The sequence below is a fragment of the Galeopterus variegatus genome, unplaced genomic scaffold, assembly GCF_000696425.1.
Source record: "Galeopterus variegatus unplaced genomic scaffold, G_variegatus-3.0.2 Scaffold1606, whole genome shotgun sequence".
Lineage (NCBI taxonomy): Eukaryota > Metazoa > Chordata > Mammalia > Dermoptera > Cynocephalidae > Galeopterus > Galeopterus variegatus.
In genome coordinates, this window is record NW_007727717.1 from 98764 (window position 1) to 115435 (window position 16672).

General features: G+C 36.1%; 1 protein-coding gene across 2 annotated transcripts in view; it reads left to right on the forward strand.

Annotated features, from left to right (window-relative positions):
* HHIP (hedgehog interacting protein) overlaps positions 1–11539 on the forward strand; it is a 94257-nt gene extending 82718 nt beyond the window's left edge. Inside the window, exons 12-14 of one of the 2 annotated variants that reach the window (XM_008577932.1) lie at positions 8350–8498; positions 10068–10196; positions 11021–11539. In XM_008577932.1, the coding sequence (XP_008576154.1) occupies positions 8350–8498; positions 10068–10196; positions 11021–11031 (289 nt within the window). In that variant the 3' untranslated portion in view covers positions 11032–11539. Of the gene's footprint in view, positions 1–8349; positions 8499–10067; positions 10922–11020 lie in introns of those variants that run through there. The other variant, XM_008577931.1, reaches the window with a different exon arrangement.
* Positions 11540–16672: the final 5133 nt, after the last annotated feature.

Sequence of the window (16672 nt, forward strand, 5' to 3'; positions counted from 1 at the left end):
GGCCCCCTATGTTTCTATATTCACCACTAATACTTATAGTTAATCTGTGTCTTAGTCCTTTTCTATTGCTTATAACAAAATACCCCAAACTGGTTAATTTATAAGAAAATGAAATGTATTTCTTACAGATTTGAAGGCTAGAAAGTCCAAGGTCCAAGGAACACATCTGGTGAGGGCCTTTTTCTTGGTGGTGACTCTCTACAGAGTTCCATGGCGAGAATGCACTGAGCAAGGGAGCTAACTTTATGAAACCATCAGAACCACACTCATGACCACCCATTAAACCATCAACCCATTACTTCATGAATGGATCCATCCATTCACTTAGGGCATGGTCCTCACAATCCAATCACCTTTTAAAGCCACCACTCTTCAAATACCATAATTGGATTTCCCCACTCTTTACACTGTTACAGTGAGAATTTAGTTTACAATACATGAACCTTTGTGGGACACATTTGTCCCATAGCAATCAGGTTCTGAAATTAAGGCATTGCAAATATAATACAATGGTATTAATCCATTTTCTGTTGCTTCTAACAGAATACCTGAAACTGGATAATTAATAAAGAAATCAAATTTATTTATTACAGTTTCAGAGGCTGGGAAGTCCATGGTCCAGAGCATCCAGCAAGGGCCTTCTTCTTGGTGGCAACTCTCTACAGGGTCCCATGGTGATGCAGGCAGTCACATAGCAAAAATGGCAAGAGCTCTAACGTGCTCACTTGCTCTCATTATAAAGCCACGAGTGGTAACCCACTGTGATAGCCCTGTGATAACCCACTAAAGCATTACTCATTATGCCTCAAATGGATTAATCCATTCACAAGGGCATAGTCGTCACGATCCAATCACCTCTTAAAAGTCCCACCTTTCAACACTGCCATATTCTGATTTCCCACCCTCTTAACACTATTACTAATGGGGATCTAGCTTTAGTGAGTTTGGGGGGACATTCAATCCACAGCAACAACAAATACCTAAAGCAATTTGATAAAACTTGACTTTGTCTAAAGGTAGATGATATTATCATTTAGTTTCATTAACTTCTTTTCCTAGTCTTTCCCTTTAAGAAATTACATAACTTTTTTATGTCCCGGTTTTCCCATGGAAATATATACATTGAGGTAAGCTGATACGCTTAAAAATGAATACAGGAGATCCACATACCCTCTTAGATATGTGTATTGTGGTGATGGTGTTTGGATAGCAAGATTAAGAGGGCCTGAAATGTGGGTACCTTGCTATCTTTTCATTAAGTAAGAGGACCAGTGAGTGGAAAGAGCACGGGGCTAGGAAAGAGTTCCAGAACTATCTGAACCTAGCTGTGTGAAAGCCATTTAGAGATCTCCCTTCATGCACTTCCTGATCTTTTAAATTTGGGAATAATAAGCTGGTCCTCTCAGGAAGACAAAGTGAAATACGAAAGTTACTGAAAAAGTTTCTAAAAGTAAGTGGCTTCATTATTTGTTTTTATTATGGTTGCATCTTCAACCGTAGAACAAAACTAAGTGGTTATCTGAGAAATTTGTGATAAACTTATTAGCACTAGGCAGCCAAACCTGTGACTTCATTTACCATGTTACTACTCCCTCTGCCTCTCGTGAGTTTAATGCCAACTCAATCCCAAACTGCCTAGGTATTAAAGCCAAAAAACACTGTTTAGTGAGCATGTGGGGGACATGTGAGGTGCGCAAGGGACTTCAACATATGGGGGACAAGACTTTTAAATCTTAGAAAACCTCAAACTGAACACAACATTGGTCACAGAGAAGACAGCAAGGTCCAGCCCCATTTTTCCAGCAAGTTTCAGAACAGAAATTTCTAGACACTACCCAGAAATAAGATAGAAGATTGCCTTTATCTATCCTAAATTAGAATTCTGGAAATATACAGTATGAACAAAAATTTTTAAATGGTACATGTACATAAGTTTAGAGTTATTCTTGAATTTAAGTTTTCTTTCTCTTTATTACAATATCAGCTTATTCAGGAATATATAAAAAGATACAGTTGTGCATCACTAAAGACAGGGGTACATTCTGAGAAATGCATCATTAGGCAATTTCATCATTGTGCAAACATCATAGAGTGTACTTGTAAAAACCTAGATGGCATGGACTACTACACACCTAGGCTATAAGGTACAGCCATTGCAATCTTATGGAACCACTGTCATATATGCGGCCAGTTGTTGACCAAAACATCCTATGTGGCACATGACTGTATTTCTGCAACCTACATATAACAGGCATTCCTTGAGAATAAGAAGAAAGCAGTAGCTCTTAAAACATTTAATTTTTAGTATACCTCAAGTAGTACTGAAAAATACAGTTAGGAAATGAATATTGCTGTCTGTACTGCTGTGAAGTCCCAACGAGATCAATATTGCATGATTACACAGGAATAGATTCCATTTGCTCTGCTCTTCTACTTGGAATAATTGTATTATAAATAAATAAGATTCCTCATAGCCAAATTGAATTTGTATAATGTATTTAAAAGCTGCTATAAATGGCTGTATGCAGTCACAAAACATGCTGGAAATCTACTGGTATCCAGAATTCTACTCTTCATGAGTAAACTGACACTGAAAAGAGAATAGTTGGCATGACCAGGAAAAAATCAGTGAACAGCCAGACTAAAGACAATTATGGGGGGGAGGGGAAGAAATCAATTTGTGTATTGACCTTTGAGAAAGGCACTAAAATGAGTATTGAAAACATGACATAGCAGCTACTCTACTAGTACTCATTCCTATGGCTCAAGCTATACAGATGGGAAACAATAAATAAAATCTATCACATCATGAGAAATTTTCCACTTCCTTACCCTTCTATAGGTAAAAGTATGGAGTATTGGCTTTAAAAATAATGAGTAGTTAAGGATGATGGCTGTGTATCAAACTGTTTACAGCGTGAGGAAATTTATTAAACCATAGAATCTGCTGTGGCATATGAAGTCAGCCTCCTTGTGCAGAGGAGAGACTCCACCCAGTACTAAGATATCACAGCCTTATGTACTTGAAAACTCCTGAACATTTTATTTAGTGGCCATATTAATTGCTCCTGGCTATGAAATGGCCCTAACTTAGAACAGTGCCTCTCAAACTTGAACATGCACATAAATCACCTGACAAACTTGCTAAAGTACAGATTCAAATTCATTAGGGGTGGGGCAGGCCTGAGATTCTACATTTCTAATAAACTCCCAGGTAATGCTGGTGCTGCTGATCTGGTACTACACTATGAGTAATGAATTAGACCTGTTTTTCCTAACTCAGGAGAATGGGAAAAAGCATGGAGGAAAAATAGTTTTGTAAATGTTACAATTGCAAGGGAGCACTTTTCCACGTGTCCCAATGTGACTGGATAAAGGAATAGACAGTTTTTATACACCTCCCCCACTTAAGCGCATTGCTGAGAGAGGTTATAGAATTATTACATCTTCTAAAGCCTCCAGTGAGTCAGGATTTTATAAATGAGTATTACTCATGATCTATGTACCTCGTTTTACAATAAAATGAGTTTTAAAATCTGGACATCTAACAAAAATTTCAGAATGAGCTCCTTTACTTTTTGTAAAAGACAGATAGCTTTCTGCAGCGCTCACTCTGAAGGGCAGGTCTGCTCAGACAGGATTTATCCCTTGTACGTCCACACAGATTCACAGAGGACTTCTCATTGACTGATTTATTTGTTTATTTATTAAACTAAATATCATCAAATTAAAACCATTCATAATCCAGCTATCCAAAGACATTCACTGCTGACCTTAGCTATTCACAAAAAGTCATCACATATGGTATATGTTATAAATTACTTATGCTTCAATTTCTCCCTTTATTTCAAGAAAGTATCCAAACTTTTACACAAAGCCAGCCCAAGTGGATTTCTAAGAAAGTGTTTTAAAATTCTGAAGACAATGCTGAATACATTAAAGAATGTACTAGCCCCTTAGTGTTTCATTATTTGTCATGTGTGAAGGGATAAGGAAATATGTTTTTCTGATTTACATTGTGGAGGGATAAGGAAATATGTTTTTCTGATTTACATTAAGTTCAAAGGCTATAGAGATAGCTGTCAACAAATGGGCTGGATATATTCTTTATTACAAGCTAAACATCCTCTTGGGTAAGATTTCTGTTTCGAAAGCTACTTCTGACTTCATTCAGTATAGCTAAGGGTCCAAAAGTTTAAAAAGTAATAGTTTAGAAGAAGAGCAATGTTTTTTTATTTAATTTGATTCTCATTAGACCATACATTAAAACACCCAATTTTCCAGCCCAACAAAAATAAGTATGAAAATGAGTTAGTCTATCACAGATATATACATGATATTTTTGTTAGCTCCCATGTATGTGTTTATGTAGCATTTATGTATGCATCAGATGGTCTTATTTCAACATAATAATAATAATAAAATTCAAATGTACTATTTCATCCCCTTTTCTTCTCAATTCACGTAAAAGGACCCTATTTTATCCAGTGGAAGGGATAATGTCACTATAACAAAGAGTGAGTGGAGAGGGATAATTGAGATCACCAGAATTCTTTGTCAGACTTTACCAAATGTGTTACTTGAAAAATGAATTTTAATGTATTGATTTAATTCTCATTGCGAGGAGAAGACAATTATATCCCTATATGTCATGCTCACCTTGCCTTTTCAGCCTTTTGTTTACTATTATTATAGTTAGTATAAAAATTCATTATATAAAATAAATTTAACTCTGCCTCAGAAAAATTTCTTAAGACTTGAGTCAATTTAGGCAATAGAGAGAAATACAGTGTTTTTAGTTTTATGTTCATGATATAAAAGTATAGCAATTAGATTTTAATGATATTGCTCCCCTAAGTAGTCCATACATTCCTAATATCTTCGCTCAGTAATGTAGAAAATAAACAAACACCTTTTTAAAATTTCATATTCTTATTAATTTCATTCACTCAATCAACCGATTATTATTAAGCATCTGCCATATGCTACACACTTCAAGGTCCTGAGGAGACACAAGAAAAGAGAGGAAATATTCGTCCTCATGGAGTTTATGCTCCATAAAGTATATTTGAGAAAGTTACTATTATGTACATTTAATTTAATTTAATAAACATGCATTGACTGCCTCAATAATATTTTCCTAGCTCCACTGAATATAAGTAGTTGAATACAATACTTTGGTGGCTTAAATGTTATTTCTGTATATCATCCCTCAATCCTAACTCCCTCAGCTGTATTCCTATAATACTTCCTGTGTGCCTGGATCCTGACAAAGATTGCACTGCATTATACTTTTGTGTTTTTATGTGTGTCTTATCCCCAGTGGTCTATGTCTTCTCCCTGTGAAGAGCACAGTACTTATCTGAGTAAACGATTGGATTTGAAAAGGATTGAGTATGTAGCTTCTGCCCTCAAAAACTTTCATTTCAGTGAAGAAAAAAGAGAGACAGAATGACCTATTCCTTAAGAGAGGTGAAGTCCTATAAGAGACAGGCAGTCTGTCATGCAATTTTTCATGTTAAGGGTGGTCCAACAGAATAACAATTTAATAGAGAGGGAGAGGAATAACTCTGTAAAAGAAAAAAAGAATTTTTCCAGGTATTTAAATAAAAAATTGAGGGAATTATAATGTGTTATATATGAAAGCCATACAGTCTCATATAAGCTAAAGTAAACAAGCCCAACTATGAAATAATTACATCCACAGACAAATAGGCATTTACTAAATCTTAATCAAAAAAACAGCTTAGAATTTCTTCTATAATCTGAATTTCCATTTATTTGAATGGTTGGTGAAAAATAATCAAAGCATCTAATTGGAGGATCAGCAGAGAAACAAGGGTCAGGTACCTTACCCTAAAGAACTGCCCTTTAGTATTCGATTCCTATTCATCATATCCTCATTATTTTCCCAGTGCACATGAATCAGTGTCCCTCTACTTTGCCTCAAATGGGTAACATCTTCTAGCTGTTGTTGTTTATCTGAATTCACCTACATTCTTGATCTAAATCATTCATCTGCTCACCTGAGCTACCTGCTTGCACATTCTGCTTTGCTTTCACGTACGATGTATTGTTGACATACTCTTTCTGGATCTCTTTTCTTGAATGAGTCAGAAAGAGGGTGAACAAGTGAGTAACGAATAGAAAGTACACAGAATTCTAAAATTTCATTCACCAGTAAAATGAGAATAACCACAGTACCCGTTTGCTGAATGCCACTTACTAAATGATCATAGCTGTGACTAAAATTTCATGGCTACTGAAACACTGCTCATCTGGCAGTCAAAAATGCCACCATCATCTCACAAACAAAATAAGAATTTTATATGAGAAAGAAATAGAGCAGACTTGGGGTATTCAACAACCCGAAGAAGGCAAAGGAAATGCCCTTACTGTTCTTGGCATAACCATTTAACATTTTTTACTACCTTATCCCACCCCACCCTTAATCCAAGAAAGATTCCCTTGGGGAACACATGGAAAATACTTACTAGTGTTTTCTGAATGAAAATATGTTCAGTCCATGGAATACTTTAAGGACCTTTCACATAAATTGACCATTTCTATCTAGATTTAAATAAGAGGTTGGACAGATTTAAGGGAATTTTCTGAACTGTTACATAAGTTGCAAAACACAGTACTTTCAGCACAGAGTGGGAATTTTTGAGGAGATGTGCTAGAGAAGTCACAATACATTTTTAATATTCTGGTTTTGAATATATATGGCTTTTGAGTCATTGTACAAACAGCCCGAGGTCAGCCCCAAATTATTAACAGTGTTCATATTGCCACAGGGACATAACAAGGTAACGTGTCTCAAGAAAACTGAATCTGGGGCCAGCCCGGTGGCGCACTGCTACAGTGCGCCGCTTGGGAGCGTGGCGGCGCGCCCGCCGAGGGTTCGGATCCCACATACAGACCGGTTCCCACTCACTGGCTGAGCGAGGTGCGGGTGCAGCACCGAGGGTTGCATCCCGTTGCCGGTCCTGGTCCGGTACGGGCGCGACACTGAGGGTTGCGATCCGTTGCCGGACACGAAAAAAAAGACAAAAAAAAAGAAAACTGAGTCTGCAGGGCTTAATTATTTGCTTATCTCAGAAAGCTTAACCTCTTGTGGTGGTTTTGACCTATAATGATCACCTTCTTTGTTGTTGTAGTTAAGGAGTCCAACTGTTTTGGCCACCCTAATGCTGTGATTTGACTGGTGATAAGTACATTTGTTTATATTTCTTAATTGAAAAGAGCCTTCCCCCACACCATGGCACAGGTAATAGTGACTGACAGCAGAGTGCCACTGCCCATTTTTGTTCAAAGATTAGTAACAAGCAGTTGTGACCGTGATTCCAGCCAGACACAGCTTGAATGACACCATCTTATTTCAAAAGCAATAAGAACCATAAAAATTTTCTAGACATTTTGGTTTCCTCTATAAATGATGTCAGTGTACAACAATTAAAACAAAATCTATGACTATCCACATTGCAAATAACTGTTCTGTTTGCTATATACATAAAATTTCCATTATATACACAACACAATCTTTCTTTGTATGAAGTTTAAACTTTGACTCATTAGTATACACACAAACACACACAGAGTATGATGAACTTTCAAGAAAAATTAGTGTGAAAAAAGTTATCTCAAAAGAAATGTAAAATTGAAATAAAAATTGATTCCCAAGCTTTTTAGGTTACAAGTATTCAATTTGATGAATGCTCTCAGCCCTGTGATATTGCAAAATATGCCAATAGCAAGTGAAACTACCTCAGATATTTTTCCTAAAAACTTTTGTAGATCTGGGCAAATAAAGTTTTAAAATATCCACACTTCTTTATTTTTAAACTTGCAATTGCTAGAAAATTTTAGCTACCAAATGTAAAATATCAATATGATTAAACTTACATTTTTCATCAATAAATTCTGATCACGAAAAAGTTTCTCAGAATGTTTATAAATTCACTTTGGTTCAAAATTGGTTAGTGTGTTTCCTCACTGGTAGTTGTTTTCTATTCTTAGAAAGTTGTAAATCTAACTGAGTCATTTAAAAGAAAGGTCTCTTCCGGTCCGCTCACTGGTTGAGCGCGGTGCGGGCACGACACTGAGGGTTGCAATCCTGTTGCCGGTCGCGGTGCGGGCGGGACACCGAGGGTTGCGATCCCGTTGCCGGTCACGAAAAAAGACAAAAAGGAAAAAATAAATAAATAAATAAATAAATAAATAAATAAATAAATAAAAGGTCTCTTTGCAAAGCAAGAGACGTGTTTTGTAAGCTACAAAGTCACTAGATTTTGTTCCGATATTGATTTTCCACCAAAATACACTTTTAAATATTGTCTTTTGACACAGACCTTCAATGCCCGAGGAATGCAGAGCTGCAGTGCAACCTGCTCAGACGCTGACTTCGGAGTGCTCCCGGCTCTGTCGAAATGGCTACTGTACCCCCACGGGAAAGTGCTGCTGCAGCCCAGGCTGGGAGGGGGACTTCTGCAGAATCGGTCAGTATTTCTGTTGTTACTGGGAAAGACTGAGGAAGGAACCATCCTTAGATACTCAAGAACTCAAGATCATTTGTTTCTTCTAGAATTGTCTAGTGTTCAAAATGTTTAGCCATGTACAATAATATTAATGCTCATCCATTTCTGAGCTTGTAAATGAAATATTTTCCATTTTCTTAATATAAATGATTCACTTATGTGAGTTAATCATAAACATAAAAGACCTTTCAATGATTGAGTCCTTTCAAGAAGTCAAACATGGGGCCGGCCCCGTGGCTCACTTGGGAGAGTGCAGCGCTGGTAGCACCGAGGCCGCTGGGTTCAGATCCTATATAGGGATGGCCGGTGCGCTCACTGGCTGAGCGTGGTGCAGACCTCACTGTGCCAAGGGTTGCAATCCCCTTACTGGTCACACACACACACAAAAAAAGAAAAAGTCAAACATGAAAACAGTACTCCTAGATCACCTCAACAGGCCTCCCAGTCCTGGGTTGTGAGATTTCACATTAGCCAATGACTTAGTGTTTGCAAAGGTCCTCTCCAAGTGCCAGCATTTTCTAGACACCCCATAAATGCCCTCTCGGACTTTACTGCTAGATTTCTTGCTACAGCATACTACAAATAGGGTTTTTCAGTGGGTGCTATTAAATTAAAGGGGGGAAACGCAATTATCTAGATGCATATTATGAGATTTTAAGTTCTTTTTTGCCACTCCCTCGTGAACCATCAACTAGGTGTGCAGCTGCTCAGAGAGAGCAGAAGAGATTTATTTCAGGGTATTCTATGCCTCAACTGGAGATTTCCTCAATCATATGCAATGATGTTTAAGTTCCATTTGGTGTAAAGTAAGAAAATTGGACAAATTTAGAAACCTAGAGTTTAAGATGTATATGTTAAAACTGCATATTTAACAACCAGCATATACATATTACTTAGAAAAGATTTTGATCTCTATTTCAAATATTAAAGTACCTCTTACCGATGAAAATTAAAGTCCCAAATTAATATTTAATATTATTATCAATTCATAAATGCTATCTTTTCTGTTTATTCTAAAGATGTACTTGTTTTAAAAAATTATAACCATAACTTGTCTACTTTGTATATTTTCTAACAAAAAGTAACCAACATTTGAGCATTGGAGATGCTCGAGCCACTGGGCCCTCTGCTTGAGCCAGGCCTCTCCCATACTGAGGTCCTACCCTGGAGGAAGGGGAACAGAGAGCTTGAAAGGCCCTCTGTTGGAAATGCCACTGTGGAGCAGAGATTTGAAAGGACTAAAATCTTAGTTTTAAATTGAGTCAATTCTGCAAACAACTGAAATTGTTTCCCATGATCTGTTATTCTAGAAGTGTCTCCCATTCTCCGCTGAACTCTGCCCCCAAACAACTATGGGTCTGAAAGCCTTCTTTCCTACTTGTATATTTATCTTTCAGATTATTTTGTGACCATCCTCCTCCTTCCTTCCCTCCATTCCCTTATTTATCATATATTTGTTGGTCTCAGACTTGGTGCTGTTTGTGATGTACAGAATAAGAGTGTGATGTTATTGCTCTTTCTTTCTCCCAGCAAAATGCGAGCCAGCATGTCGTCATGGAGGTGTCTGTGTTAGACCAAACAAGTGCCTCTGTAAAAAAGGATATCTGGGTTCTCAATGTGAACAAGTGGACAGAAACATCCGCAGAGTGACCCGGGCAGGTATTCTTGATCAGATCATTGACATGACATCTTATTTGCTGGATCTAACAAGTTACATTGTATAGTTTCTGAGACTGTTTGAATATTCCTTTCCAACGGGCATTTATTTTTCATCCTGTCATTAAAAAGAAAGACTGTTATCCTGCTACACACTCCTGTGATTTCATTTTCTTTTATTAATTTAAAAATAATTTCTGGAAATGTGCAGATCTTCTGTGTGTATGTTGGCACGTTTGTTCACATATGCACGTACACACACACTCATAACCCCTATATGCGTGGTTGCCTGATGGATGGATTTAAAAATATATACGTCCTTGTGCAGAGTCATTTACACAGAAATTCCATTGTAAATTGATAACGGAATTTTTATGTCACCAGAAGAGATTATTTGACTTCCCAGGAATTTTCTGTCTGTAATAACTAACGTTAACTTTAATGGAGTTTTGAAACATTTGCTGTGCAATCTGATGGATCTAATAAAAAAGGCAATATTTTTATATTAAAGGACTATACTATGAGAAAATGTTTCAGAACTCCCTGATGAATTTCTAAATGAGCAACTTGATATAAAATTGTAATCTTCATTTTTATCAATATATCTGATTACAGAATGTTATGCACTTACCTTTTTATTGGCAGAGAAAACTGATTACTACAGCTTGATCTCAAGATTGTTTTCAAGTGTTTTATAATTAAATCATAACAGCATATTTTAAGATCAATCTTCCTTAAAGGTCTGCTTTTATTGTATATTTTATTTAACAATAGGCACTGGGTTTGTGTTACCTATTTATATTTTTTATTTTATTTTTATAATATAGACATCACCTAGATGAAACACCTTTACCCTGTCCTGTAAAATACTAAAGTTACATTTTTCACCAACTTAATTGGAAAGAAGGGGAGTGAGAAAGCAAACAGTCTTTAATGTGCTGTGGATCTAATCTAGCAATGTATCCTTGTGCCAACATGTAATCATTAACGACGGATGAAAAAGCAAGAAAACAACCAATTCTTATAAAATTCCAGCATTAAACATTTTTAAAGTGCTTTCCACCATAGCAAGACTGTCAGAGTTTATGTGATTAGAATGTCGCAAATTTCACACTGAATTGAATCTTACTGGAGAAGAGCTCACTTGTTTTTGACAAATCTTGGCTATATAAGCTGTCACTTGTACAAATTTTTAATATAATAATTCTTGCCAAATATGACTTTTAATGTATGTGTTTCTTCAAAACTCAATGAAAATACTCTGGTTAATGTATCAATAAATTTTCTGTAAATGTTCTGTGCAGGTTTTTAAAGAAATTACATGTTCTAACTTAAAACTGCAAAAAGTTTGGTAGACTTTTTTCTTTAATAGGCCAACTGTCCACATTCGGATTTTAACAAAATTGTAAGGCCTCGTTGCACTACTGAAAAAACACATCTACTCATGACAACTGCACACCCACTATAATTGTCCTTCTATAAAAATCCATTCCTCTAGAATCTGAATTGTAGAGTAGTATAGATTATGCAGCACCAGCTAACTTTTCAAACCTGCTCCTTACCTTTAGGAATATGAACCTCAATTAAAAAAAAAATTCTTGAAGCTAGCATTTCTCTATTGTTTTAAAGTGAGAGGTGTGCAATTAAAGCACAGTGAATATTTATATAGAAACCACAATGTAGAAAGATTGGTTAAGTACACTGCTCTTGTCTTCCATATATGATTACTTAAGTTTCGAGTGACCTCATGCCAAATGGAAATGGGTTGAGAAATCTTGGTTCAGTGCTTAGTGAACAATAGCCTGCATTAAAAAGTGCATGCATAATTTTGCACAATTTAGATTCAATTGACAGTCTATTCAAAGAAGTCTCAGGATTAAATGAGCATGGAGACCAAATTGCCCTCTTACCCCAGAAAAGGGGTGGTCCCTTCTAGTCACACTAACACTTCATTGGCCCAACAGTGTGACAAATCTTGCAATGAACCATGCAGTAGCCTGCATCTGTAGGTTAATAGCAATCTTTTGTCTCCATCGCTTTCTCTGCATAGCCCTTTTACTGAATTCCATCACAGAAAGTTTTACAATTGAAAAAAAAAAAAAAAATGTCCTGACAACCATTTCTGTAAATGGACCTTAACATCTAATCATCCCTTATTCAACGTGGGTGACATTAACAAAATGTGAACTTCTTGTGAGGGAGCCAGCTGTCTAAATCTGTCAAATTGTGCAGTTTTATTACACATTCTCCTGTTCATAGTTTCACTGAAAACAATAAAGATACTGCAATACATTCAGCAAAATCTGGATCAAGCATTGCTTCTTACATCTTTAATCTTTCCATCTCTTCCCCCGAAGAAAAGGTGGTCTATCGACATTAGTTCTACTGCTTAAAAATATCTTTATTAAATTGACCAGACACAGATTTTTTAACACGGTCTTCTCCCAATTTAAAAAGTTTCAAGTGACTTAGAAAAACATATGTACCCCAGGTGTCATTGCCATTTTTACTGTGAGTCATTAGAATAAAAGACCAAATTCTTCTACAAAGAAGATAGCAAGATTCAAGGATATTAAACCCAAGCAAAGGAAGTAGTCATTGGAGTCATTTCTTTCTGTTCTGAAGAGAAAAGTAGATAGCAATGGCTAATTGATGGCTACATATTTTAAATTAAGTGGTCAATTCAAAAAATCCCTTTGACCTTTTCTTTCAAGTAGATTTTTTAAATGCATGACTGGGGAATTATCTTAAATGATTCATGATGAGTGGCAGGTAAGAATTGGTTAAACAGTATGAGCTAGGGAAAATTTATTGTTTCATCACATGAAAGGCAACATTTACTCAGTTCATAAAACATATAATCTAAAATGGGAAAAAAATGTCCTTGGTATAAATGTTGATGTGTGAGATAAAGATGAAATAAGGAAATAGAAAAATGTATATTATTATCCCCTTGTCCATTCTAGAGCTTGAGCCTTGGGTGTCAGTTGAATGTGAAATGATGCTATGGTGGTTTTAAATAGTGGGAAACAACCTTTCTACCACTGCTTCTGCCAAACTCTTGTCCTGGTTCATAGAACCTTGTTTTCTTAACAGTTACTTAAGAGAATGAGAAGAAAACTGGGCTGGCAGATCATTAAAGTGAGAAGGAGGAAAGACTTAAGTAATTTGAGTGATGGCAAAAAATTTTTCCATTCATACCTTTTCTTCTTGGAATTTGATTTTAATGTAGCTATTTTAAAATACGTATCTTTTATTTTATCCCAAAGAATACTCAGGAATTTTCTCAGATGAATGGGCTATCTCATAAAAGAGCAAAGCAACCTACACATGCAACATATACACACGACCTAAATAGAAGACTACTCTTTTTGTCATTAACATGCCTTAGAGCAGTCACTTCTTCCCTATTTATTTCATAACAATGTACAAATAATTTTTAATCCATTTGTATTTGACATTATTTTAAATATCTGAATCATAAATTATACAACAAGCCTGCTAGGTGTAAGATATGAGGTTAGATGCTACATCTGGGGTCTTTCCAACTATACATTAATTTAAACTTTTATTAGTCTAACTTTCTGTTAAGTCTCTTGGCTTTGAAACATAAAGGAGAAACCAAGCCCAAATTCATAAGAGGAAAAATAAGGTATACCATGGGCAGTTGCAGTGGGCCGATTAACAAATTAGTTTCTGGGCATCTTTATAGAATGTTATCTACGCTATCTATGTCCTCTGCCTCTCCTTCCATGCCTCCTTTCTCTTTCTCTCTCTCTCTGTATATATATATATATATCCTTTTCCTTTTTTACCTCTTTTCTCTTTCATCTTCTCTATTTTCTATTGGTTTTGACTAAATAGACATGTTCTCAGTACACCCATAATTAAAGTGTCCTGGAGTAATTGCTATTGATTTTGATATATTATCTTTTCTTCAGTTTCCTAAAAAATGCCTTCTCCTGGTGTCATATTTTCTCAAACTCTATTATGAAGAATAGTAGACAGATAACATGCTAGACTGCTCTATTACAATTATTGAAAGAAATAACAAAAAGCATTGATGACTGCCAGTTTATATGCTCCAGTTCAGCTGTTCCGTCACAGATACAGGAAAGAAACAGAGAATAACCCAGCCAAGAGCTTGAACTAACAGTAAGGAGTTAGTAGCCATTTATTGTCCAAGCAACAACCATCTCTATGGAGTCTATTTTGAAGAACACTATTCCAAATCTATGAGGAAAAAATAGAAGTAGTTCCTCGATGGAGACTTCAGAATCTTCATACCCCTGGTGTGAGATTTGAACTTGCAGAGAACTCAGCTCAAAGTCCCATGCTCAGAAAATGTACGTATTTCTTTATGACCCCCAGGAAGTTGATGGGCCTATTCCTGTGAATGCTGGCAGTACCATCAGATAGTTCCTTTTCAGGAAATCTGAAAAGAAATTCCTGTATATGTGTGCTGTCTTACCTTCTTCCTCCTTGTCACACCAACACAAACTGGTCACATCTCCAGTAATTAATATGATGTCAAAGAACGTGGGAACTCTAACAATAGAAGCACCTTGGATTTAAAAAACGTGACCATAAACCTGCCAAACACTAATCCTAGCCAGTTTCAATCCTTCTTCTCTTAACTATCTTCTCTGAATAAATTTTGGAAATTGCCTTAAAATAACTGTTTAGGAGAGTAACATGTATTCACAAGAGTGTTGTAGAGCTGTTTTTTTCTCAGTCATGGTGATGGTTTCCCCCACTGCTATGGAGAGATTTGTTCATTTAGAGATTAGCCTTTTAAAAAATTCCTTAGTAAATATGAATCCAAGATATATCCATTGTTTCTCTTCCTTATAATTTGTATAGGTCATATATATATCAATTAAAAAAAATTAAATAATGTATCCCTTGCATCAACTTAAAGCTTTTCACTTAAAACCTGTTATTCTTTTTTTTAGACTTTTTTTTATGTCACAGACTACACAGTGACATTAAAAGAAATGGTATCAATTCATCATTAATTCTATGCTTACCTCTTACATAACATCACAAAGTCAGACATCATCTTGGTATTCAGGGTTTCTTGGTTTTGGGGGTGTTTTTGCATATGTAGATTATGTATTACTTAAATCCAACATACCCATGTACATGTAGCTGCAAGTTAACATAAATGTATGGTGAGTTACCTCAACTGACAATAATATTCTAAGGAAAAAACCATTTTATCACATAGTATAAAAAGAACTGAATAATGTTTCTTGGTTTTGGGGGTGTTTTTGCATATGTAGATTATGTATTACTTAAATCCAACATACACATGTACATGTAGCTGCAAGTTAACATAAATGTATGGTGAGTTACCTCAACTGACAATAATATTCTAAGGGAAAAAACCATTTTATCACATAGTATAAAAAGAACTGAATAACATATTAGGCAACCATGAAGATGTTACATTGATTTAAATGTGTTCTAAATTTTAAATGACTTCAATCTGATTCATTCAAGCAAGTAAGAATTAATTAGTGAGGAATGCAGAAGAGCAGTTAGGAATAGTGCCCAAAGTGAAGGGAAGAAGCGTGTAGAGAGGAAGGGACATGAAAAAAGGTGATTGCAGATACCCCGGAAGTTTGCTGGCCTTGCCATTTTGCTTCCAGTAAACCCTCTCAAGAGTATTTGTATAAGGTCTGATCTGCTATTTTGGGCATGCATTTAAAATCTGCAAATATTCTTTGGAAGAGCAAAATGCTTTTGTCTAAGCCCTCTTTCTTCCTGGATAAATGCATCTCTTTGATTCATTGAAAGAAAGAGCTATTGCTCTGTAAGAGACTGTTGTTTCTAAGAGAATTAAATGTGTTACAAGGTGTTTTTTTCACAAAATATCCCTGAGGTCAGAGTGCTTTCTAGAAGTTTTAAGCTAGGCAAAGTGACACCACAGAAAGCATCCTTTAGCTGATCCCCACAGTGGCTCAGGAGGCACCGAAGTTCTTCGTGCACTGCCCGTCCAGCTCTTAGAATCTGCCTCCATGGCGCAGCCCACAATAACCCTCTTTGTTTCTGGTGTGTGTCTTCAGTTTTTTGAGTTCCTAACATACTTAGAGCAGTTCCTACATACTTAAAGAAAATGATCATACGTACATACAGTCTAGTGAGAGAAGTGGTTTCTTGCTACTGGGTTCCTTCACTGCCCCCTTGTTTGGCTTCTCAGCACCATCCTCACCAGTGTAATCAATTCCCTGCCTTAAATTCCATCTGTTACAAACATGCGAAGTGGTTTCCATCTCCCTGTTTTAGATCCTGATTTATAAATATATTAATAAGTGTGACTTAAACACAAATGAGAAGAGAGATGATGTGGCGGAACTAAAAAGGGACATGATAAGATCTTGTGAGAACAATTAAGAAACCATTATCTTGGATACCAATGTGATCACAATAAAGTGAGTTTAGGAGGGACCTTACTTCCAAACTGATATGTAACC